The sequence below is a fragment of the Pseudoliparis swirei genome, chromosome 6 (assembly GCF_029220125.1).
Source record: "Pseudoliparis swirei isolate HS2019 ecotype Mariana Trench chromosome 6, NWPU_hadal_v1, whole genome shotgun sequence".
Classification (NCBI taxonomy): domain Eukaryota; kingdom Metazoa; phylum Chordata; class Actinopteri; order Perciformes; family Liparidae; genus Pseudoliparis; species Pseudoliparis swirei.
Window position 1 is genome coordinate 1,876,401 of NC_079393.1, and position 25,122 is coordinate 1,901,522.

The window sequence follows — 25,122 nt, forward strand, 5'->3', positions numbered from 1 at the left end:
ATTTGCCTCTATAGTAGAACAAAATATAATATATAAAATGATATATTTAAATAATACAACAAAAATCAAAATTAAAAACAGTTGGATGAAATAAAAATATATAATATCTTTCGAGAGGTCTGTTTATACTTTTCTTTGTGTTTATGAGTTTGAAAAGTCTCAATAAATTATTTTAACTTCGAACCAAATTGAGGTTGAATACGGGACTCGCGTTCCTCTACGTCATCACAGTGCGACAGGGCTCCTCAGCTCTGGTAGCTGATTGGCGGAGAGGCTTCCGCACTTTTATAGCTTTAGCCGTCGCGCGACAGTTTTTAGTTTGAAGGGGAGTCAGTCGCGGGCTCGTTTTTTAACATCCGGTTGTAGCTGACGAGGCGTTAACAGCACCGTCTATCAACTTATAACCATATAAATTTATAACGTTAGTTACTTCAGCTCCACATCGGGCGTGCGCGTTTGACGTATTGCTTAAAACCGCCCACGCGAGATGCCCTCGCACTTTAAAACAAGCTTTCCTCTTGTGGAATATAAACACGCCCCCCCTAAAAAACTAACAGTCTTGCCTTCAGAATAAAATCCACACATTGTCCTTAAAACTATCCTCGATTGACGAAAATACAGTTCAGAAACTTTTTTCATTTTATTTTGGAATTCACCCGGAAACAGATGCGGAGTTTGGTGGGTAAGTTGCAGCCAGGCTCACCTCTGCGTGACTCTGCGGTGCCGTCGGTGAACACGACGAAGAAGAAGAAGGAGAAGAATTAGAAAGAAAGAACAGGTGAGTTCGACCCGGTGGTGCTGCACGCGCAGCCGGTTATCGATAATCGATCATCTTAAATCAACGCGTGCAGAGGGTCTTGATCCGGGAGCGGCGCAGTGGAGGTTAAAGCCACTCGGACCACCGCACTGGGTTTGCTTAAGGACACATTGACTAGTAGGCCGTAAGGTGAACACTGTTTTCGTTTCAACCCGCTCCACAGTCGCGCATCTACACAATCGTTAGCTCATAAAAAAGAACGAGTTGTGCTAACCTACCAAAATAAAGTCCATCGCTGAATTTGCCGTCGATTCTCGATGCGACAATGTTTTATGCCGAACTAGTTTCTCCAGAGCGGAATCGGATCTTGGTCGCCAGTGGTGGCACGGTTCGACACGTGATCGGTCTACACCAATGAGGTAGCTGCTTTTTGTCAACAGAATGGCAAGATGGCGGCTCCCGTGGTTGGATTCAACGTTACCGATAAAGAGGAAAACACCCTTAAACATCCTTAAAAGTGGGCTAAATGGATTCTAAATAGTGCTGTATATATAGCCGCGTCCAATAAGAACAATGAGGCAAATATACGATCATGTTATGCTTATGTTAAGTCATTTAGATCAAGTTTGACATACCTGGGAATACACCTTACTGACGATCTAACATGGACTGTGAACACCCAGCACACACTGACGAAATCAAGGCAAAGACTGTACTTCCTAGTCTTTGGCAGTAAAAGTAGGAAGTACAGTCTTTTGGCAGTAAAAGGCAGTAATTGTACTTATACCAATGACCATTTGTTCGTTCGTTCATTCATTCTTCCACAAATGAAAACAACACTGATGAACAATAGAAACAATCTTTATGAAAAATATGACTGATATATAAAACTGTACAAAACTACAAAAGAGATAACATATTAAGGAGGCTCAGTCCTCACTGTCGGTGTCAGGGCAGTTGTCTTCCAGTTGCTCGGTGTCTTTGGTGTTGGCACAATTACAGCAACGACAGAAGTCTGTGCAACACAATCCTGCAGAAAAACAGGAACATCTTCCTGTCTCACAGGCACCTTTGCAGCCGCAGTGTCTCACATGCAAAACACTGTCAGGGGCCGGATTTCTGGTCATCCAGGTGATGTGCAAGGTCCCATCCTCTCTTTGCCAACCATATCCAGCCTATAATCCAGTTTACTAGATTGTATAGCGCAAGGGGAACAACAGTTTGTGCTGAAGTGACATTCACATTCTCAGAGGTTGGAGGCCATGGGCATGACATGCCAGGAGTGTCACTAAGATGTGTTTTTAAGAACAACGCTGCTGTATATCGTGTCTTTGCATCCTCTTGTGTTGTTGGCACTCTGTTGTCCCTTTTTCAGTCTCGCTGTCTGTCTGGCTCAACTCACGAGACTGTGTGGTTTCTGCACCTGATGGGTAAGGTAGCATGTCCACGAGTGTACCGGTTGACAGGGTCTCTGCAAAAACCACCTCGCAGATGTTGCGCTTGGTGGGGATGTGAAACACCAGCTGGGGGAAATCACGAGCCAGCCTCTTCTTCAACATATCCTGTCTGCAACAGAACAAAACAGTGACAATTAAGAGTCACAGGAGTATCATGAAAAGCAGAGAGTGGTGCAGGTGGTACAAGACATTACAGGATAGAACCCATCTGCCATACAGCACATTTAACACCAAAGATGCCCAAGAAAGGCACACAACTTCACACACACACACACACACACACACACAACATCACGCACACACACACACAACATCACGCACACACACACACACACAACATCACGCACACACACTTCTCCTTGTTGCCAACTGGTACATGTTTGTGCAAACAGCAAGAATTAAAAACAGTTTCTCAGGCCTGTCACACACATGTTGTGTAAAGCTGGACTTGCACATGACAAATAATAAGACGCGAGAGAAAAATGCATTTCAGTTCCCTGTAGTTTGAAGCATCAAGACCTTCATTTGCTTTCCCCAGTTCAATGAAGGCCTTCCTCAGCCCATTCTCAGCACCTCTTGGTTGACAAGCAGCCTTTGGCCAATGATCCTCTCACAGAATATCTTATAGCTGACATCAAACGTGGGCTCACTCCTAGAACACATATGAATGAGAAGGACATGAATAAGTGTTGTGATTGTGTGCACATACAACAGAATGCGGATTGAATGTTTACTTATGCAATGTTAAGTTAGTAGCTCCTTGAAATGCAATATAATAAATAACTTACTGGTCTTTCTCTGGTTTTTCAGGCCTCGTCAAAAACCTGGTGTACTGATTATAACAGCCTTTGTGGTTCTGCACCTCCAGAGCCACACAGTCTTTGTCTTTTAAATGCAAAAGAATACTTTGGTCCTCCTTCAACTCGGCAGCTTTCTGCAAATGGCCTGAACAAAACAAAAAGGATAGCTCAATGAGTTTGTTGACATATCTCACACATAATTGTACCTTTCAGTCACTCAACCACAGTGTGTGTGTGTGTGTGTGTGTGTGTGTGTGTGTGTGTGTGTGTGTGTGTGTTTTACCTGCTGTTAATGTTTCAGCCTTTGACAGAGTGTCTCTTTGTCGTTTGCCTGCTCGGTTGACAAACTTCTCCTTTTTTTGACAAATGATGCCCAAGGCAGTAAGACCAGGCCAGAGCTGCGATCGGCAGCCCTGACCTGGATCGCAGTTTCTTTGTTGGACTCGTGCCGCTAGAAGTCGATGGAATGGCCTCGTGGTCTTCCGTCGCTTCTTGTCTCTCACGTGCGAGACGTCTTTCCACCTTTGCCGTGGATTTTTTGTCCGTAAATCTACGGTAGCACGTGTGATGGAAGCCAGCATCCTCGGGAATATTGTCAAACTCCACATCAACACAGTGTTTGAAGTTCTCAGCCACGTCCCGGGACTCACCGTCCAACCCGAGCCACGTGTGTCGGCTTGTCCTGTATGTATTCCATCGTGTAGTGGTGAAATAATGTACCTCCTCGTGCTTGACTGAAGTAATATGCATAAAACATTTAATTTATTAATATATTCCGGTGTATTTTCTTTGTCTTCCGTACTGCTCGAGGACGCCATCTTGCCATTCTGTTGACAAAAAGCTGCTCCCTCATTGGTGTAGACCGATCACGTGTCGAACCGTGCCACCCCTCGTGACCAAGATCCTATTCCGCTCTGAAGAAACTAGTTCGGCATAAAACATAGTCGCATCGAGAATCGACGGCAAATTTAGCGACAGACTTTTTTTTGGTAGCTAAGCACGACTTTCTTTTTTATGAACTAAATATTGTGTAGATGCGCGACTGTGGAGCGGGATTCATTTTCTAAAGGACTTTTCGTGGTTCACCTTGCGGCCTATAGGGCGGGGATTGAACCGCCAACCCCCCGAGTGAAAGTGGAGCTGCTAATGAGCCTGAAGACGCAGGAACATGACTTCACGTGTAGTAAAGTATATATGAACAGTTCGGATGCCAGAGAAGCTTCCAGAACAAAAGGGCAGGCGTCATGGCCGACAGCAGCTGCCTCTGTTGAGCTGCTGGGTCGATAAGGAGGCGGAGCCAGAGCCGGCTAGATCCGATGGACCCGACGAGACGGGAAGTCACAAGGACTCCGGGGAGGAATTAGAGTTAGTAATGTACGATGGAGAGATGACAATTCCTCCAGAAGGAGAGAGAGAAGAGGAGAGAGGAGCTCAGTGTATCCTAAACGTCCCCCAGCAGCCAATAGCAGCATCTCTAGGGGCGGGACCAGGGCACGCAGCTTTAAAACATGAAGCATAGACTTCTATACAACCAGAGGAGTCGCCCCCTGGTGGCCAGTAGAGATAATGCAGCTTTAACACATGAAGCATAGACTTCTATACAACCAGAGGAGTCGCCCCCTGGTGGTCAGGAGAGAGAATGCAGCTTTAACACATGAAGCATAGACTTCTATACAACCAGAGGAGTCGCCCCCTGGTGGTCAGGAGAGAGAATGCAGCTTTAACACATGAAGCATATGCTTCTATACAACCAGCGGAGTCGCCCCCTGGTTGTCAGGAGAGATAATGCAGCTTTAACACATGAAGCATAGATTTCTATACAACCAGAGGAGTCGCCTCCTGGTGGTCAGGAGAGAGAATGCAGCTTCAACACATTAAACTTTGACTTCTATACAACTAGAGGAGTCGCCTCCTGGTGGTCAGGAGAGAGAATGCAGCTTCAACACATTAAACTTTGACTTCTATACAACCAGTTCTTTCAGGTCTGTTACTCCCCAGCAGTTCTTTCCAAGCAGCAACCGTTAACTTGACCTCTGACCTCGTCCTCCCCGTCGAAGCAGCGGCCGGTGAAGTCATGTTCCGCCTCCTCAGCTGCCAAGGGAAGGCGACGCGGTGCTGCCTGGTGGCGCCGCGCCGCCTCCAGCACCGCGGCGCCGTCATGGCCATCCGGCGCGAGGACATCAACCCGTGGGAGAGGCGGGCGCCGCTCGCCCCCAAACACGTCAAGGAGCTCACGGCCGCCGGCGTCAAGGTCCTGCTGCAGCCGTCCAACCGCAGGGCCATCCACGAGAAGGTGAGGAGGAGGAGGAGGAGGGGGAGGAGGGGGAGGAGGAGGGAGGAGGAGGAGGAGAAGTAGTAGTAGTATAATTATAGTGTAGTAGTATTAGTAGTAGTAGAAGTACTGTGTGGTGGTAGTAGTCCTAGTAGTAGTACTACTCATCTAAATCATACATGTTGCTTTATATTACACACACCATTATAGAACACTATTATATTACTACCACTTATAATTATTAAAAACAATAATATTTAATTATATTAATAATGCTTATTACTATTATTATATTTACTTTTTAAAATTTAGTATTGGTATATTATTCATTGTTATTATATGTATCATCATGACTTGAAGTATATTTGTATTGTGATTATTATTATTTTATTTTTATAGTATTCAGTTTCCATGTTCTATCATTTTTATTATATATAATTTATATTACTTAATTATTACTATACACACAATATACTGTATTAATACAGTACTATTACCTGTAATTAATAGTGCAGTTTTATTACTGTACCGAGTGTATAGTAAATATAATGCAGACATAATAATAATAATAATTAGTGTAATTATAATAATAATGCTTAATATTCGCTTTTGTTTATATTGAAACATTTACTTTATTTTGCACAATTATCTTATATAGTCAACAGCGTTGTAATTTAAATGACTCATTTAATTAATTAACTGTGTTGTCAGGACTACATCAGGGCGGGGGCCGTCCTCCAGGAGGACCTATCAGAGGCCTCGCTGATCCTCGGGGTCAAGAGGCCTCCGGAGGACAAGATCATCCCCCAGAAGACCTACGCCTTCTTCTCCCACACCATCAAGGCCCAGGAGGCCAACATGGGGCTGCTGGACGACCTGCTGAAGAAGGTGAGACTTCTATACAACCAGACGAGTCCCCCTTGGTGGCCAGGAGAGAGAATGCAGCTTTAAAACAATAAGCATATACTTATATACAACCAGAGGAGTTGAGTTATGGTCATTTAGAGTCACACAGATGCTTTAGGGGCGGGGCTACAAGGTGATTGACAGGTCGACACCAGAGACGTATTTAGCGTCTCGATGCCCCTCCTCCTCGGTCCACAGGGTCACTTCCTGTTTACTGGTTGCAAGAGAAACGTTACTTTTATTCAAATGCACTTGATATATTATAGATATATATTTAAAATAACAGAGCAGAACTTGTGACGGAGAGGAGAATAGTCCACCTTAAAGGTCAGTCCACCTTAAGTGCGTTTTTTCTTCCGCAGAAGCTGTTGCTATCTGCGTGTTTATCTCGTGTTTGATTCTTTTTACGGAAACTACGACGAGCTGCGCTTTGCGTCCTCAGGACGTTCGTCTGATCGACTACGAGAAGATGGTCGACGCCAACGGCTTCCGGATCGTAGCGTTCGGCCACTGGGCCGGGATCGCAGGTATGAACCCCGCTTCTGAAAAATACAAACGCGTGGACGTCTCTAGACGCCTGAAAGAATCTGTGTTAGCTTAAGTGAACGCCACGCGTAGAATATTTTAACCTTTTTACCTTTTAAACCAGGAATAACTTAATTAAGCAGGTGGAAGCAAATGTTTTATTTAACTTGAACAAAGTCCAACGGCGGGATGGAAAAGCACATTTCTTTAAATGATCAACTAGAACTACACCGTAGTTAAAGCTGGAATTTTTCATTAATTATCAGCAAATGTTCATCTTTCCGACGGTCCTTGAATGCATCACGTGTAAGGATCGCCTCTGACATTAAAAAAGCAACCGAAACAAAGCTTGAAATTTGCTTTTTATTCTTCGCATCTCATTTAAAACGTTGTCACAAATAAACCGTTCGGTAACATGATTAATGTATAAATTCCATTATTCGGCAATAAAAAAGAATAAAATATTGTCAAAAAATTATACTTGCGTTGATTAAACTTGTTATTTTACCATAACTACGCTGTTTAATATAGCCAGAGCTTGAAAAAACATTCAATTAGCGTCATATTTTCATCTTTCCGACAGTCCTTAAACGCATCACGTGCAACGATCGTTTCTGACATAAAAATTCAATTATTCGCCAATTTTTGTAAAAGAAATTATCAAAGAAATTAAAGTTGTGTTTTTCTTTTTTTATGATTTATGTCACTGTCATTTTGCTATAAATACATGTTCAATTCAATTCATTTCAGTTTATTTGTATAGCCCAATTTCACAAATTACAAATTTGTCTCGGAGTGCTTTACAATCTGTACACATAGACATCCCTGCCCCAAAACCTCACATCGGACCAGGAAAAACTCCCAAATAACCCTTCAGGGGGAAAAAAAGGGAAGAAACCTTCAGGAGAGCAACAGAGGAGGATCCCTCTCCAGGATGGACAGAACAATAGATGTCATGTGACCAGAAGGACAGATTTAGAGTTAAAATACATTCAATGAATATGACAGAGTGTATGAATAGTTCATAGTAGGCATATTCCACGAAGGAGACCTCCACGATCCATCAGGCAGATGGAGGTAGAGAGGAGGAGTGGGCGGAGTCTCAACAGTGGGCGGAGTCTCAACAGGACAGTGGCGTAGTCAGTAGCAGGAATTCCACGACCCAGACCTCGATGATCCATCAGCAGATAGGATCTATGCCGTCTCATAGGGTCCGATGACCCCATGAGACGTGAAGTCAAAAGGACTCCGGAGAGAAAGCAGAGTTAGTAACGTGTGATTGAGAGATGAACATTCATCCTTAAGGAGAGAAAAGAGGAGATGGGTGCTCAGTGCATCCTAAACGTCCCTAAGGAGAGAGGAGAGGAGATAGGTACTCAGTGCATCCTAAAATGTCCCCCGGCAGCTATAAGCCTATAGCAGCATATCAAGGGGCTGGACCAGGTGAACCTGATTCAGCCCTAACTATAAGCTCTGTCAAAGAGGAAAGTCTTCAGTCGACTCTTAAACGAGGTGACTGTGTCTGCCTCCCGGACTGAAATTGGAAGCTGGTTCCATAAAAGAGGAGCTTGATAACTAAAGGCTCTGGCTCCCATTCTACTTTTTAAGACTCTAGGAACTACAAGTAGTCCCGCATTTAGTGAGCGCAGCTCTCTAGTGGGGCAATATGGTACTACAAGCTCCTTAAGATATGATGGTAAATCACCAATCAAGGCTTTGTACGTTAAGAGAAGAATTTTAAAAGTGATTCTTGATTTTACGGGGAGCCAGTGCAGAGCAGCTAGTGCAGGAGTGATGTGATCTCTTTTCTTAGTTTTAGTGAGAACACGAGCTGCAGCATTCTGGATCAACTGGAGGGACCTAAGAGATTTATTAGAGCAGCCTGATAATAAGGAGTTGCAGTAATCCAGTCTCGAAGTAACGAACGCGTGAACCAATTTTTCTGCATCTTTTTGAGACAAGATGTGCCTGATTTTTTAAATATTACGTAGATGAAAGAATGCAGTCCTTGAGATTTGCTTTACGTGGGAGTTAAAGGACAAGTCCCGATCAAAGATAACGCCAAGATTCTTTACAGTGGTGTTGGATGCCAGGGCAATGCCATCTACAGAATCCACATCACCAGATAATTGATCTCTGAGGTGCTCAGGGCCGAGTAAAATTACTTAGGTTTTGTCTGAGTTTAACATCAAGAAGTTGCAGGTCATCCATGTTTTTATGTCTTTAAGACATGCTTGAATTTTACTTAGTTGGTTGCTCTCCTCTGGTTTTATCGATAGATATAGTTGAGTATCATCTGCATAGCAGTGAAAGTTTATGGAGTGTTTCCTGATAATATTGCCCAAAGGAAGCATGTATAAGGTAAATAAAATGGTCCAAGCACAGAACCTTGTGGAACTCCGTGATTAACGTTGGTGGTTATCGAGGCGTCATCGTTTACAAATACAAAGTTCTGCTGGACTTTTATATTTCTTTGAACTTCAGATGGTTTAACAGAGTTACTCTATTTGTTTTTTCTCTGTGGTTTTTGTAGGAATGATTAACATCCTTCACGGGTTGGGGCTTCGCTTCCTCGCCCTCGGCCACCACACGCCCTTCATGGTAAGACCAACGCTCTTCCTGCTTCCTGCCTCCTCCTCCTTTTCTTTTCATCCATCCCGTCACTTCCTGTCTCGCAGCACATCGGCATGGCTCACAACTACAGGAACGTGAGCCAGGCCATCCAGGCAGTGAGGGATTGTGGGTATGTGATCTCCATGGGGCTCATGCCCAAATCCATCGGCCCCGTGACGTTTTGTTTCACCGGCACCGGCAATGTCTCCAAGGTACAAAGAAACGCACAGAGCGGTGGATGCCCCTGAGGAGTATTCGGGTAACTTGACTTTATTACCCTCTTCTCTCCCCGTAGGGAGCCCAAGACATCCTCAACGAGCTTCCTGTCGAGTACGTCGAGCCCCACGAGTTGAAGGACGTCTCTGAAACAGGAGGTTCGTCTTTCCCGCGTTAAGGGGGTGTCAAAACATTTGGAGGCTAGGAGACACTACCACTGTAGTCCACAGGGGGTGCCAGAACCAACACTACCACTTTAGTCCACAGGGGGCGCCAGAACCAACACTACCACTTTAGTCCACAGGGGGCACCAGAACCAACACTACCACTTTAGTCCACAGGGGGCACCAGAACCAACACTACCACTGTAGTCCACAGGGGGCGCCAGAACCAACACTACCACTTTAGTCCACAGGGGGCACCAGAACCAACACTACCACTGTAGTCCACAGGGGGCGCCAGAACCAACACTACCACTGTAGTCCACAGGGGGCACCAGAACCAACACTACCACTGTAGTCCACAGGGGGCACCAGAACCAACACTACCACTGTAGTCCACAGGGGGCACCAGAACCAACACTACCACTTTAGTCCACAGGGGGCAGCAGAACCAACACTACCACTTTAGTCCACAGGGGGCACCAGAACCAACACTACCACTGTAGTCCACAGGGGGCACCAGAACCAACACTACCACTTTAGTCCACAGGGGGCACCAGAACCAACACTACCACTTTAGTCCACAGGGGGCAGCAGAACCAACACTACCACTTTAGTCCACAGGGGGCAACAGAACCAACACTACCACTGTAGTCCACAGGGGGCACCAGAACCAACACTACCACTTTAGTCCACAGGGGGCAGCAGAACCAACACTACCACTTTAGTCCACAGGGGGCACCAGAACCAACACTACCACTGTAGTCCACAGGGGGCACCAGAACCAACACTACCACTTTAGTCCACAGGGGGCAGCAGAACCAACACTACCACTTTAGTCCACAGGGAGCACCAGAACCAACACTACCACTTTAGTATAAGAGTCTGAGCAGTGTACAGTGTTTTTAAATGTTTCACAAAGTGTTTAATTTACAGAGTGTTTGTTGTTGTTGTTGTTAGATATGACCAAAATGTACGCCACCGTCCTGAGCCGACATCACCACCTGATGAGGAAGAGCGACGGCTTCTACGACCCCATGGAGTACGAGGACCACCCGGAGCTTTACACCTCGCACTTCAGGACCAGCGTGAGTCGGAGTCAAAGTGTCGGATGTCACAAAACCTCCATCCGGCTTTAGGAAAGCGGTTCTGAAGTCGTGTTTGGCTTTTCTAAGTGTTCAAGGCGGTCCGAGAGTCAGGCTACACTGGGGAAGATGAAGTGGCATCGGCGTAACGATTGAGGGAAATGTGTTTATATTTGGTAATGATTTGGCCCGAGGGGGACCGTCCCATGGAGAACCGAATGGGACCGAGGAAGGAGCCCTGTGGCACTCCGCTGGAGAAAGTGATCACACTTATGGACGTTAAAATGCACCGTGCTGATGACGTAGCACGTATCTGATGATGACGTAGCAACACGTATCTGATGATGACGTAGCACCACGTATCTGATGATGACGTAGCACGTATCTGATGATGACGTAGCAACACGTATCTGATGATGACGTAGCACCACGTATCTGATGATGACGTAGCAACACGTATCTGATGATGACGTAGCAACACATATCTGATGATGACGTAGCAACACGTATCTGATGATGACGTAGCAACACGTATCTGATGATGACGTAGCAACACGTATCTGATGATGACGTAGCAACACATATCTGATGATGACGTAGCAACACATCTGATGATGACGTAGCACCACGTATCGGTGCAACATCATCATCATGTGTGGGCCAAAAGTCAGAGTAAAAAAGACAACCTCCGAAATTAAACCACCATGGTGGAAGAGATTTTAAACAGTAAATCAGTTATCCACTTTTCCGAGATTTCCTGTTGTATGCGTCACACTCATCGCAAGTGCTGTGTCTATGCTTTACCTGCAGGTGGCGCCCTACACGACCTGTCTGATCAATTGCATTTACTGGGACCCCCAAACCCCCCGACTGCTCAGACGACTGGACGCCCAGAAGCTGATGCGGCCCAAGACCTCCCCCTCGGCCACCGAGGGATCCCCGGGGCTGCCCCACAAGTAGGAGCGCTGACTTCTGGGTTTTCCATATATATATATACATATATATGTATATATATATATGTATGTATACATATATACATGTATATATATATGTGTATATATATGTATGTATACATATATATATGTATGTATACATATATATGTATATATTAGTGCTGTGAAAAATAACGCGTTATGATTAAATTACAGGATTAATTAGTTGGTTTTTTTTACCGCATTTAACGCATGCGCAGAATGAGCTTCCAATACGTCTGTTGTTGGTCGTCTCTCCAGCAGCGTGTCATTCTGTCTCTAGTGTCGCGTTAACACGACTCAGAGCTCCGTCTCGCGCGCCGCAGAGCTCCAATGCCGGCGTGCGCCGGTGAGCAAGTTCTGTGCACCCCTGTGTATAAATGTATATATCTGTCTTTTGTCATAAATCTTTATGTTCTCACAAAAATATACTGAGAATATCGGTAATATGTGATTAATCATGATTAATCCATGTGTATATGTATATGTATGTATATATATGTGTATATATATATTAGGGCTGTCAGAGTTAACGCGTTAATCTATGCGATTAATTTGGCCGCGTGAACGCACTAAAATATTTTAACGCAATTAACCCAACTTTGTTTACTTCCGGTGTTCGTTGAAGTTTTTACACTCAAACCGAGTGTCAAGCCGCGGCAGTACGGTTTAACACTGTTTCCGTTTTTAAAACAATTATTTCTCCGCGAAAATAAGGATCATAAATCAGTTAAACTCGTGGATGAATCAGTCGGGTTTCCTCCTGCTCCTCCTTCCTCCCGTCTCCCCCTCTGACACACAGAGGAACGGAGGGGCGACGTGTCGGGGGACGCGGCGCGGAAAGAACTCGACACACGAAACCTTCAACGTGATTGGTCAATCCGTTTGTCTGTCAACATTTTGCGAAAAAAACAACCAATGAACACTCAGTAAATCACAAAGGACCTCCCACTACAGGTGAGGCTCATTAGCCACCTGTCAGTCAGAGAGCAGAGAACACGGCACAAGGACAACTGAGCCTCATTGAATAGAGCTGAGATTGTTCTGGAATGTTTGATGTATAACACGTGGGTATGTGTCATATGAAAACGCCTTTAAAAGGTGAATTTACATGTTTTTGTAAAATGTATAAAATGCCCCCAGCCTCCAGAGGGTGAACGTGACACATGTGAATGTCAGTCAGTTACCAAGGCCACTGGTTCTGCTGTTCAGTGGTAAAGATGACAGGACCAATGGGGTCTCAATATACTTCTTTTTTTTTACTAATCTGGATGTTTCACTGAAGAAACAATTTATCATCCACAATATTAAATACCTCGCTGGCACTTTATAGGTAGGAGCCTCTTTGAAAACACAGCTCTGTGTGAAGTTTGGTCTTTAAAAAGAAGAAAAACAACTTTTAATCGCGATTAATGAATTTCAAAATGTGCGATTAATTAGTTAAAAAAATGTAATCGATTGACAGCCCTAATATATATATATATTTATATGTATATATGTGTGTGTATATATGTGTATATATATATGTGTGTGTGTATATATATTAGTGCTGTGAAAAATAACGCGTTAACTCAGTTAATTAAATTACAGGTTTAACTAGTTATTTTCTTTTAACGCATTTAACGCATGCGCAGAATGAGCTTCCAATGCGTCTGTTGTTGGTCGTCTCTCCAGCAGCGTGTCATTCTGTCTCTAGTGTCGCGTTAACACGACTCAGAGCTCCGTCTCGCGCGCCGCAGAGCTCGGATGCCGGCGCGTGCATCGCTCTGTCGCGCGAGCCGAGAATTGTTGACGGGGGGGGGTAGACGAAAATAACAGGGTAATAGGAGGGGAAACACTGAAGTTGATAAGCGTGTCTTCTTGTCTGATCAATACGCAACTGTGAGGTGCGCGAATGGACCGAGCGGCCAGCTGCTGATCACTCACTCAATGTACAGACGGTGCGCGCACAGCGCGCCAACATTTTTTTTGGGAGCACCGAAGACCCATTTTGACCCAGGAAAAACCCTGAATGTATATATGGGATTAATCATGATTAATCCACAGAAACCTGTGATTAACCTGATTAAAAATTGTAATCGTTTCACAGCCCTAATATATATGTGTATGTGTATATATAGTACATGGACAGCAGTGCAGTGTGGTAGCTGCTGTATCTCCACAGAGGTCAAAGGTCACATCTGTATCTGCGGTGGTGTTTGCGAAGTGACTGCCCTCCGCTGACCTCTTGACCTCTCCGTCTACAGACTGCTGGCCATCTGTGACATATCGGCCGACACCGGCGGCTCCATCGACTTCATGAACGAGTGCACCACCATCGATAAGCCCTTCTGCATGTACGACGCCGACCAGCACGTCGACCACGACAGGTACGGCGCCGTGAACCGCGGGTCCACACCTGTGGGTCTAACCCCTGTGGGTTCCACACCTGTGGGTTTGTGTGTATATTGTGTGTATGTGTACATACATATATTCCATCTGTATTGTTTCATTCCTAACACTTGTATATGACACCGTGATAATATAATAATATATAATACCTCTAATTCTAATATCTAATACCTCTAATGCTAATATAATATAATAATATATATTATCTTTAATGCTAATATAATTAGGGATGCACCGATCTGATCGGCGCCGATCCATATCGGCCGATATTCCCATTATCGGTTTTGATCGGCGTTCTCAAAACAGCCGATCAGATGACGTCACATCTGAGAGAACTATCAGACGTTTCAATCGCAACGGAGACGATGCGCCCGGCGAGGGCCGCAGAGTCAGAGGTCAGAGGGGATCCTCACCACCGAGCGGCGTCCCCGTCCCCCGAGTTGAATCTCTGGGTCGACTCAGCCGACTCTCACATGTCTGAGGCTCTGAGCCCCTAGAGATGCTCACGCTAAACACATTCCATCGGGAGCTAAGAGGGTTTGATCACGTTAGCGGAAGGATTTAAGTGACAACATCCGGTTTTGCAAAGTTAGCGCAAAGAACCACGTGAAACAACATCCGTTTTTCAAAATAAGATGTCGACAAATCATACACTAGCATATAAAAGTAAACAATGAACTGATTTTGTATCTTTATAGATCGTTTCTGAGATTTAGCTTAAATTATGCTAACATTAAAACATTTGTACTGTACCAAGGAAGAGTTTATAAAAATAAGTCAGACTTTTGTATGTTAAAAAAAGTCCTGTAAATAGATTTCCCCAAGAGTTCCAGGAAATGAATGATGCAGATGTGTTCCATACATATCTGAAATCCCCTACAATAGCAATCAAACAATTTTAATGTATCAATTAGGACATTTTTCAAAGTAAAAGTCCTAAATGTTTAAAGAAATCTGTAATTTTTTAAATGTTTGAGTTGCTTTAAATATGTATTTCCTCATAGTCCTCGGCAATAATGCTACACAATAAATAGAATGCTTCAATCGACACCGTGATCGGTATTATCAGATCGGCAGATACTGATTCCAGTGATCGGTGATCGGCACCAAAAAACCTGATCGGTGCATCTCTAAATATAATATATTATCTCTAATGCTAATATAACATATCTATTATCTCTCATGATAATATAATATATAATAATATCTAATGCTAATATAAATTGTCATATCTTATATCTCTAATGCTAATATAAGATATATCTAATACCTCTAATGCTAATATAATAATATCTCTAATGCTTATAGAAGATATATCTCTAATTCTAATATAAGACATAATAATATCCAATATCTCTAATGCCAATATAAGATATAATATCAGATTCTAATATAAGACACTATATATATTATCTCTAATGCTAATATAAGAAATAATATAATACCTCTAATGCTAATGTAAATTATCATATATAATGCCTCTAATGCTCACATATTATATCAAGATATAATATCTCTCATGCTAATAGAATATCTAATACCTCTAATGCTAATATACTATAATAATACCTCTAATGCTAATATAAGATATAATATCTAATACCTCATGCTAATATACTGTAATAATATCTCGTGCTCATATAAGTACCGCCCCCCCCTGCAGCGTGGAGGGCAACGGGATCCTCATGTGCTCCATCGACAACCTCCCAGCTCAGCTGCCCGTCGGGGCCACGGAGTACTTTGGGGACCGGCTGTTCCCCTACCTGTGGGAGATGGTAGGAGGCGTCACCGCGGGGGGCAAAGGGTTAACCTGCACAGCCAGAGAGACCGGCCCTTTAAATATACCGTGTTGTGTCATCAGCTGCCTTCAGACGCCACCAGGCCGCTGGACCAGGAGGACTTCAGCCCCCAAGTCAGAGACGTGAGTCATGTGACCTCCGCCTGTCACCGTATCCGCGGCAGGAGAGAGCTGCTTTTAGACCGGCTGCTGCATGTGTTAAAGCTGCATTCTCTCTCGTGAGGTCGACTCCTTTGGTTGTATAGAAGTCTATGCTGCATGTGTTAAAGCTGCATTCTCTCTCGTGAGGTCGACTCCTTTGGTTGTATAGAAGTCTATGCTGCATGTGTTAAAGCTGCATTCTCTCTCGTGAGGTCGACTCCTTTGGTTGTATAGAAGTCTATGCTGCATGTGTTAAAGCTGCATTCTCTCTCGTGAGGTCGACTCCTTTGGTTGTATAGAAGTCTATGCTGCATGTGTTAAAGCTGCATTCTCTCTCGTGAGGTCGACTCCTTTGGTTGTATAGAAGTCTATGCTGCATGTGTTAAAGCTGCATTCTCTCTCGTGAGGTCGACTCCTTTGGTTGTATAGAAGTCTATGCTTCATGTGTTAAAGCTGCATTCTCTCTCGTGAGGTTGAGTCCTTTGGTTGTATAGAAGTCTATGCTGCATGTGTTAAAGCTGCATTCTCTCTACTGACCACCAGGGGTCAACTCCTCTGGTTGTATAGAAGTCTATGCTTCATGTGTTAAAGCTGCATTCTCTCTCCTGACCACCAGGGGGCGACTCATCTGGTTGTATAGAAGTATGTGCTTCATGGGTTAAAGCTGCATTCTCTCTCCTGACCACCAGGGGGCGACTCCTCTGGTTGTATAGAAGTCTATGCTTCATGTGTTGAAGCTGCATTCTCTCTCCTGACCACCAGGGGGCTCCTCTGGTTGTATAGAAGTCTATATAGTGACTCTACTTCTCTTGATGTATTCCCTCAGTAAACATTGTAAACATGAGTTTATGTCTGTCTCTAGCTTCAAGTCTTCTTCTATACAGCATGATGTCATCATTTAGTACATTATGGTCATTTAGAGTCACACAGACCATAAAGCAGGGGCCGCTTTAGGGGCGGGGCTAGCAGATGACTGACAGGTCGACACCAGAGACGTATACGCCATTTCTGTCATACCTCCTCAGTCCACATACGATCACTTCCTGTTCACCAGTTTTTAAAAAAAACAAGATGGCGACCGCCGTAATCCAAAATGATTGCAGCGCAATTATTAAACTTGGTTACAAAAATACAAAATACCCCCTTTAGAGAGAGAATAACACCGTCTCCGTGGCTCTCATTACATAACATCTTTATTTATTCATCAATTTATTTGACAACTCATTTCCCTCTCGTGCTCTCTGATTGAATCCTTCCCTCTCCTGAAGGCCGTCATCACGTCCAACGGAGTCCTCACCCCGAAGTTCGAATACATCGAGAAACATCGAAAGAGAAGGTAAGATTCATTTCACCCGTGAGTTCAGCCGTCTCCGGGCGGACGTCCAGTCGGTGAATGAAGCTACGTTGAAGCTACGTTGCTATCATGCTCGGCTAACGCAACATCGGCCTCCCCGACGCCAAGAAATCACAATATTTATGTTCCGCGTTGTGTTTTGTGTGCGTTCCGCCCTCATCGGTCTGTCATGCATTCACACAGGCGGCTGTTAGCTGTTAGCTTAGCACAAACAATGGAAGCTGCTAGCTTCTTTTCGGTCAAAGTGAACAAGTCTTTTTTCCAGCGACTCGGAGAAAATCGAGAGTTTTCCGACAGCTTTTTATATCTCCGTTGAGAAAACGTACGACCTCAATATTAACAGTAATCCTCGTCTGCGTTCTGTTTGTTTTTGTTAATCTGCTTTGAATAATTTCCCCATTGATTTACACGTTTAGCGTCTCACACGTCAACGTTTCAATGGGCTCGTCACTTCTAATCTGAGGACCGTTTTAATAATGCTTGTTTCTTTACTAAACCTTCAGGTTCAGCCTCTTCTTGAGACTCTGGTTTTTTGTTGCCCATATTTAGGCCCCCACCTCCTGAGATGATGAGTTTTCCTCCTAATTGATCTTAAGTATCATTTTTCCAGACAAACCATGCCACCAAATCTTAATCCTGTTGATTGAGTTCCTTAAAATATGTAAACCAGGGAGAAACGTCTCCCTTTTCTTTTCTTTTTAATTAAGCGGACGATGCTCGGCGGCGGTCGGACCTCCACCCCCCCGTCCAATTAGACCAGAGCCAGGGGGCCAGGGAGGGGGGGGTAGTAATGCCACAGGTCACTCTGGGTGATGCCTCCATTATGTGTTAGTGTTGTTATGGTGTTGAGATAATCCAGCATGCAGAATCACACGTAGAAGGCCTCTCGGTTTAATTAAAGAGAGCTGCCGCTGCTTCCTGGCCACGGACCAAGACTGAACCCAAACGGGAAACTTTGGAGCCGAAAAAGTGGAAATGCGATTAGAAGATGTTACAAATGTATTTAAAAAGTTTGGCTTGGTCATGAGAAAAAATGTACCCTCTCCAATTTAATGTTACTTATATGATTGTTTTATGAGTATTTAAATCATCCGTTACATCAATGATTTCTTTTTAAAAACCTCTAATTTAAAACTGTAAACATGTACTCGAGCAGTAGTTTATTAATAACAAGTGTTTTGAATGTTTAAATAAGAGTTATTTTTTAAGCAATTTCTTTATTTTCTTTTTCTTTCAACTTGGGGATTATTCACTGTCCTAGCTTTTTTCATATATAAAAAAAATACTATTATATAATATATATATATATAAAAATTGTGTCCTACATATAACCTGTCGAAAATAAATAAATATATTAGCAAAATAATATGTATTTTTTTAATTTGATTTTGATTATATATATTTTATGTAATATATATATATATATATGAATATATTGCTTATATTTATATATAAGCAACAAAAAAAGAAATATATATAATTATTTTTGTATATAAGAAAAAACATTTTAAATATATATATATATATATATATTTTTCAGACTGAGGTTATATGTAGGACGCCATTTTTATCCACGAGATTACTTCTATTGAATTAAACAAATGAATTTCATAAGCAAGCAAATGTTTAAATTGAATAAAGTAAAAGTTGCTGAAATGTTTAATTTGATTGTTTATTTAATTAGCACCACAATTTTTCTTTTGTGGCGTTTTTAAAGACTTCATGTCGTGTAAATCTCAGCGTCTAACCGCTCGTCGGATGAAAGTCACAGATCCTCTGACGCTGTCCGATGCTCCGCAGAGAGAAGGCTCAGATCATGAAGAAGGCCGGGATGAAGCGCGTCCTGCTGCTGGGTTCGGGCTACGTCTCCGGACCCATCGTGGAGTACTTGACCCGCGACGAGAAGACCCAGGTCACCGTGGGTGAGTCGACCCGTCGGACGGAATGCGGTTCAGAGGTCCGCTCGGCTCGATCGTTGAGATGCCGTCGACCTTTTGGTTTGACCCCTTGTGGGCAGCCGTGAACACATTCAAGGCACCGCCACTTCAGATACCGGTTTATTTTATTACCGTCGCATTGAAAATGCGGACGGTAATGTTTTGATCGCCGTGTATTTGTATGCGGGTTATTCGCATAAATCAAAAAGCATTAAACCGAATCGCATGAAATTTGGTGGGATGATTGGTTATTATCCGGGGACCATTTGATTCGATTTTGGGATCGATCGGGTCAAAGGTCAAGGTCATGAAAAGGTCAAAATCTTATTTTTACCATAGCGCGGTCAATTTTTATCCAATTGGCATGCAACTATCATGCCAAAATGTTCATAATTCAATGCCCAATCTTGTGATATGCGAAGGTATGCGCTCTACCGAGTGGCTGTATTCCTGTGTCCACTCCCTCATCACATATCACAGTTTACCTCCCCCCCCCCGGTGTTCCTCTAATCGTTGTTTAGTCTGAGCCTTCCAGACCTCGCTCTCCCGTCTTCCTCCTCCTGGCCAGCACAAGGTCACGCTGTCTGTCTACGCCTGGTCTTCTGTTAACTGCAGAACTGTAACACACTTTCCTCTGTGTTGACTTCTCTGGTGAGAAGCGTAGCGACGGTCACAGCCTCCGTCTGCTGAACCTGCCAATCACCACCAAGACGTATACTGTAGCTACGACAGACTCAGGGATGGGTATCGTTTTTTTCTTCTTCCGATACTGGTGCTAATACCGATACTTAAATAAATTTTAAAAACCCCAAACGACGATTGACAATGAGGACATTTAAAACCTCTTTGGCCATATTCCCGGTGTCATGGCCGCACTGACAAAAAAAACGGATATCAGACCGTCACGCTCGTAGCTAGCGCGAGCTAGTGCGAGCTAGCTTAAACATGTTTATAATGGATAATTTATTATTTGTTGGCCTACTGTTACGAAAGCAAGACTTGCAGTCAACGTTACGGTGCTACTCTGAGTTCAGGCTGCTCGTCATCATCGGTCTCCCCGGCCGGACCGCACGCCTCCGCTTTCAAAGTTATGAGAGGCTATCGAAACCTGCTGACAGGGCGGCGTCACCAGAGAAGTTCAAAATAATAGTTTTTTTCAATTTCAATCGGCCCAGGCACCGAAAGGACGCCCCGAAATGTGCGTTGCGTTTCGGTCCGGGTGGCACCGGTTTCTCCGTACCCGACCCTCCATATCCTATGCCTGTATGTATGATGACAGGCGACCCTCGTGTGGAGAGCTCTCACGGTGTTTCCCTGTGGTTTCTCCTCCCAGCCTCGGTGCTGCTGAAGCAGGCGGAGGAGCTGGCGGCCAAATACCCCAACACCATCCCCATCATGCTGGACGTCAGCAGCCAGGAGGGACACCTGGACTCTCTGGTCAAAGACCACGACCTGGTCATCAGGTACGCATGTAGAGCACATAGCGTGCGGTGTAGTCGATGTAGAGCACACAGCGTAGTCTTGTAGAGCACATAGCGGTGTAGTCGACTTGTAGAGCACATAGCGTACGGTGTAGTCGACTTGTAGAGCACATAGCGTACGGTGTAGTCGACATGTAGAGCACATAGCGTACGGTGTAGTCGACTTGTAGAGCACATAGCGTACGGTGTAGTCGACTTGTAGAGCACATAGCGTACGGTGTAGTCGACATGTAGAGCACATAGCGTACGGTGTAGTCGACATGTAGAGCACATAGCGTACGGTGTAGTCGACATGTAGAGCACATAGCGTACGGTGTAGTCGACATGTAGAGCACATAGCGTACGGTGTAGTCGACATGTAGAGCACATCGCGTACGGTGTAGTCGACATGTAGAGCACATAGCGTACGGTGTAGAGCACATAGTGTACGGTGTAGTCGACATGTAGAGCAGATAGTGTATGGTGTAGTCGACATGTAGAGCACATAGCGTACGGTGTAGTCGACATGTAGAGCACATAGCGTACGGTGTAGTCGACATGTAGAGCACATAGCGTACGGTGTAGTCGACATGTAGAGCACATAGCGTACGGTGTAGTCGACATGTAGAGCACATAGCGTACGGTGTCGTCGACATGTAGAGCACATAGCGTACGGTGTAGTCGACATGTAGAGCACATAGCGTACGGTGTTGTCGACATGTAGAGCACATAGCGTACGGTGTAGTCGACATGTAGAGCACATAGCGTACGGTGTAGTCGACATGTAGAGCACATAGCGTACGGTGTAGTCGACATGTAGAGCACATAGCGTACGGTGTAGTCGACATGTAGAGCGCATAGCGTACGGTGTAGTCGACATGTAGAGCGCATAGCGTACGGTGTAGTCGACATGTAGAGCGCATAGCGTACGGTGTTGTCGACATGTAGAGCGCATAGCGTACGGTGTAGTCGACATGTAGAGCACATAGCGTACGGTGTAGTCGACATGTAGAGCACATAGCGTACGGTGTAGTCGACATGTAGAGCACATAGCGTACGGTGTAGTCGACTTGTAGAGCACATAGCGTACGGTGTAGTTTACGGTGTACTTTGTGTAGTGTATGTCCTAGTGTATGTTGGATGTAGTGTACGGTGTAGTTAATGCACTATGACATCATCACGGGATCGCACAATCGCATCGCACCTGTCCGTGTCAAACACAGAGTACCAGATGTTAGCCACAGCCAATGGGAACCCCCCACTGTCCTGACTCCTCCCCCCTGTGCCCTGCAGCATGCTGCCATACACGCTCCACCCGCTCATCGCCAAGCACTGCATCCACAGGAAGGTGAACATGGTGACGGCCAGCTACATGAGCCCGGCCATGAAGGAGCTGCAGAGCAGGTGGAGTCCTCTGACCGCGCGTGAACGATGAGCGATGTAACCACGTCTGGGCGGAGCGCTGACCACGGAATATTAAACTCAGATTAAACGGTTATTACAATCGTTGCTTTTCTTCTGCAGGACGCAGGAACAACAGTGACGGTGTAATCAAGGAATACAACATGTTCTTATTGTGTGTGTGTGTGTGTGTGCGTGTGTGTCAGTGCGGTGGCGGCCGGCGTCACCATAGTGAACGAGATGGGCCTGGACCCGGGGATCGATCACATGCTCGCCATGGAGTGTATCGACAAGGCCAAAGCCGACGGCTGCATCGTGAGTCAGATGCGCGTGTGCGTGTGTCTCTGTGTGTGTGTTTGTCTATATATGTGTGTGTGTGTGTGTTTGTCTATATATGTGTGTGTGTGTGTGTTTGTCTATATATATGTGTATCTCTCTGTGTGTGTGTCTCTTTGTCTGTATCTTTCTATATGTGTGTGTGTGTATGTATGTGTCTCTATATATATGTGTGTGTGTCTCTCTCTGTGTGTATCTCTCTGTGTGTGTCTCTCTCTGTGTGTGTGTATCTCTCTATGTGTGTGTGTGTGTGTGTGTGTATGTATGTGTCTCTATATATGTGTGTGTCTCTCTATCTCTGTATGTGTGTCTCTCTCTCTGCGTGTGTGTATGTGTCTCTATATATGTGTGTGTGTGTGTATCTCTCTGTGTGTGTGTGTGTGTATGTATGTGTCTATATATGTGTGTTTTGTGTGTGTGTGTGTGTCTCTCTCTCTGTGTGTATCTCTGTGTGTGTGTGTATCTCTCTATGTGTGTGTGTGTGTATGTATGTGTCTCTATATATGTGTGTGTTTTGTGTGTGTGTGTGTATCTGTGTGTGTGTGTCTCTCTCTCTGTGTGTGTATCTCTCTATGTGTGTGTGTGCGCTTTTAACACAATTTCAAAGTTTAATAAAAAATTAAACTCTAATTCTGATTTTAACCGAATTCCCACAAAACTCCAGGTGGAGTCCTACAGCTCGTTCTGCGGTGGACTTCCGGCTCCAGAATGTTCCGACAATCCTCTCCGCTACAAGTTCAGCTGGAGTCCGTACGGCGTGCTCCTCAACACCATCAGTACCGCCGTCTTCCTCCGGGACAACCAGGTACGGAGGCCCGGGAGGTCCACACAACAACACCTTGATTCCCCTCTCTCTGTGGTAACCTGTGTGTGTGTGTGTGTGTGGCAGGTGGTGAGCATCCCGGGCGGCGGCGCCCTGATGGAGTCCAGCACGCCGATGGATTTCTTTCCCGGTTTCAACCTGGAGGGTTTTCCAAACCGCGACAGCACCAAGTACGCCGAGGCCTACGGCATCCAGACGGCACACACACTCATCAGAGGAACGCTGCGCTTCAAGGTAACACACTCACTCTCACACACTCACACACACTCACTCACACACTGACACACACACACACTCACTCACAGACACTCGCACACACACTCACTGACACACACAATCACACACACACACTCACTCACAGACACTCGCACACACACTCACTGACACACACAATCACACACACACACTCGCAGACTCACTCACTCACTTGTATATCTGATGTTTCTGGATTGTCATGAGTGTGTGTTGCGTGTGTGTTCCTCGTCCCAAAGGGATTCTCCAAGGCCATGAGTGGCTTCATCAAACTGGGTCTGATCAACAGCGACCCCTGTCCCATCCTCAAGCCCAACGCAGCCCCCGTCTCCTGGGTAAGAGCCTGGAGAAGCTAAGGAGGAGCTAGGAGACGCGGAGAAGCTAAAGAGGAGCTAGGAGACGTGTAGAAGCTGAAGAGGAGCTAGGAGACATGGAGAAGCTAAAGAGGAGCTGGAGACATGGAGAAGCTAAAGAGGAGCTGGAGACATGGAGAAGCTAGGAGACATGGAGAAGCTAAAGAGGAGCTAGGACACATGGAGAAGCTAAAGAGAAGCTAGGACACATGGAGAAGCTAAAGAGGAGCTAGGACACATGGAGAAGCTAAAGAGGAGCTAGGACACATGGAGAAGCTAAAGAGGAGCTAGGATACATGGAGAAGCTAAAGAGCTAGGACACATGGAGAAGCTAAAGAGGAGCTAGGATACATGGAGAAGCTAAAGAGGAGCTATGAGTCATGGAGAAGCTAAGGAAGTGTCTAGGAAGTGAAGGAGATATTTAGAAGGCAGTCTAGGAGCTAAAGAGGGTGTTGAAGGTGATGAAGGAGCCGCTGATGTCTCCTGTCTCCTTCCAGAAAGCGCTCCTCTGTGAGCAGATGGGAGCGTCCTCTTCCCTTTCCCACGAGGCCTTTGAAGAAGCCGTCTACCAACGCATCGGAGGGGACGACTTCGTGATGGACTCCCTGAGATGGTGAGGAAAGGCCTCTCCAGACCGCCATCATGTTCAGGGAACAGCCGAGGAGACGAGGAGGAGCTTAAGGAGACTAGTCTAGGAGATATAGAGGGTCTTAAGGAGACTAGTCCAGGAGCTCAAAAACATCTTAAGGAGACTAGTCCAGGAGATATAGAGCATCTTAAGGAGACTAGTCTAGGAGATATAGAGGGTCTTAATGAGACTAGTCCAGGAGCTCAAAAAACATCTTAAGGAGACTAGTCTAGGACATAAAGAGCATCTTAAGGAGACTAGTCTAGGAGATATAGAGGGTCTTAATGAGACTAGTCCAGGAGCTCAAAAAACATTTTAAGGAGACTAGTCTAGGACATAAAGAGCATCTTAAGGAGACTAGTCTAGGAGATATAGAGCATCTTAAGGAGACTAGTCTAGGCCATAAAGAGCATCTTAAGGAGACTAGTCTAGGACATAAAGAGGATCTTAAGGAGACTAGTCTAGGACATAAAGAGCATCTTAAG

At 44.8% G+C, this 25,122-nt stretch overlaps 1 protein-coding gene across 1 annotated transcript in view; it reads left to right on the plus strand.

Moving 5' to 3' along the window:
* Window positions 1-353: 353 nt before the first annotated feature.
* aass (aminoadipate-semialdehyde synthase) overlaps window positions 354-25,122 on the plus strand; it is a 30,630-nt gene continuing 5,861 nt past the window's right edge. The window contains exons 1-21 of the mRNA XM_056416387.1: window positions 354-778; window positions 5,075-5,307; window positions 5,998-6,174; window positions 6,635-6,719; window positions 9,251-9,318; window positions 9,396-9,542; window positions 9,626-9,704; window positions 10,668-10,795; window positions 11,603-11,748; window positions 14,010-14,132; window positions 15,818-15,929; window positions 16,016-16,075; window positions 17,362-17,429; window positions 19,248-19,369; window positions 20,718-20,847; window positions 22,138-22,248; window positions 22,452-22,560; window positions 23,246-23,386; window positions 23,471-23,638; window positions 23,896-23,991; window positions 24,507-24,622. Of these exons, the coding sequence (XP_056272362.1) occupies window positions 5,089-5,307; window positions 5,998-6,174; window positions 6,635-6,719; window positions 9,251-9,318; window positions 9,396-9,542; window positions 9,626-9,704; window positions 10,668-10,795; window positions 11,603-11,748; window positions 14,010-14,132; window positions 15,818-15,929; window positions 16,016-16,075; window positions 17,362-17,429; window positions 19,248-19,369; window positions 20,718-20,847; window positions 22,138-22,248; window positions 22,452-22,560; window positions 23,246-23,386; window positions 23,471-23,638; window positions 23,896-23,991; window positions 24,507-24,622 (2,405 nt within the window). The 5' untranslated portion in view covers window positions 354-778; window positions 5,075-5,088. The remainder of the gene's footprint in view (window positions 779-5,074; window positions 5,308-5,997; window positions 6,175-6,634; window positions 6,720-9,250; window positions 9,319-9,395; window positions 9,543-9,625; window positions 9,705-10,667; window positions 10,796-11,602; window positions 11,749-14,009; window positions 14,133-15,817; window positions 15,930-16,015; window positions 16,076-17,361; window positions 17,430-19,247; window positions 19,370-20,717; window positions 20,848-22,137; window positions 22,249-22,451; window positions 22,561-23,245; window positions 23,387-23,470; window positions 23,639-23,895; window positions 23,992-24,506; window positions 24,623-25,122) is intronic.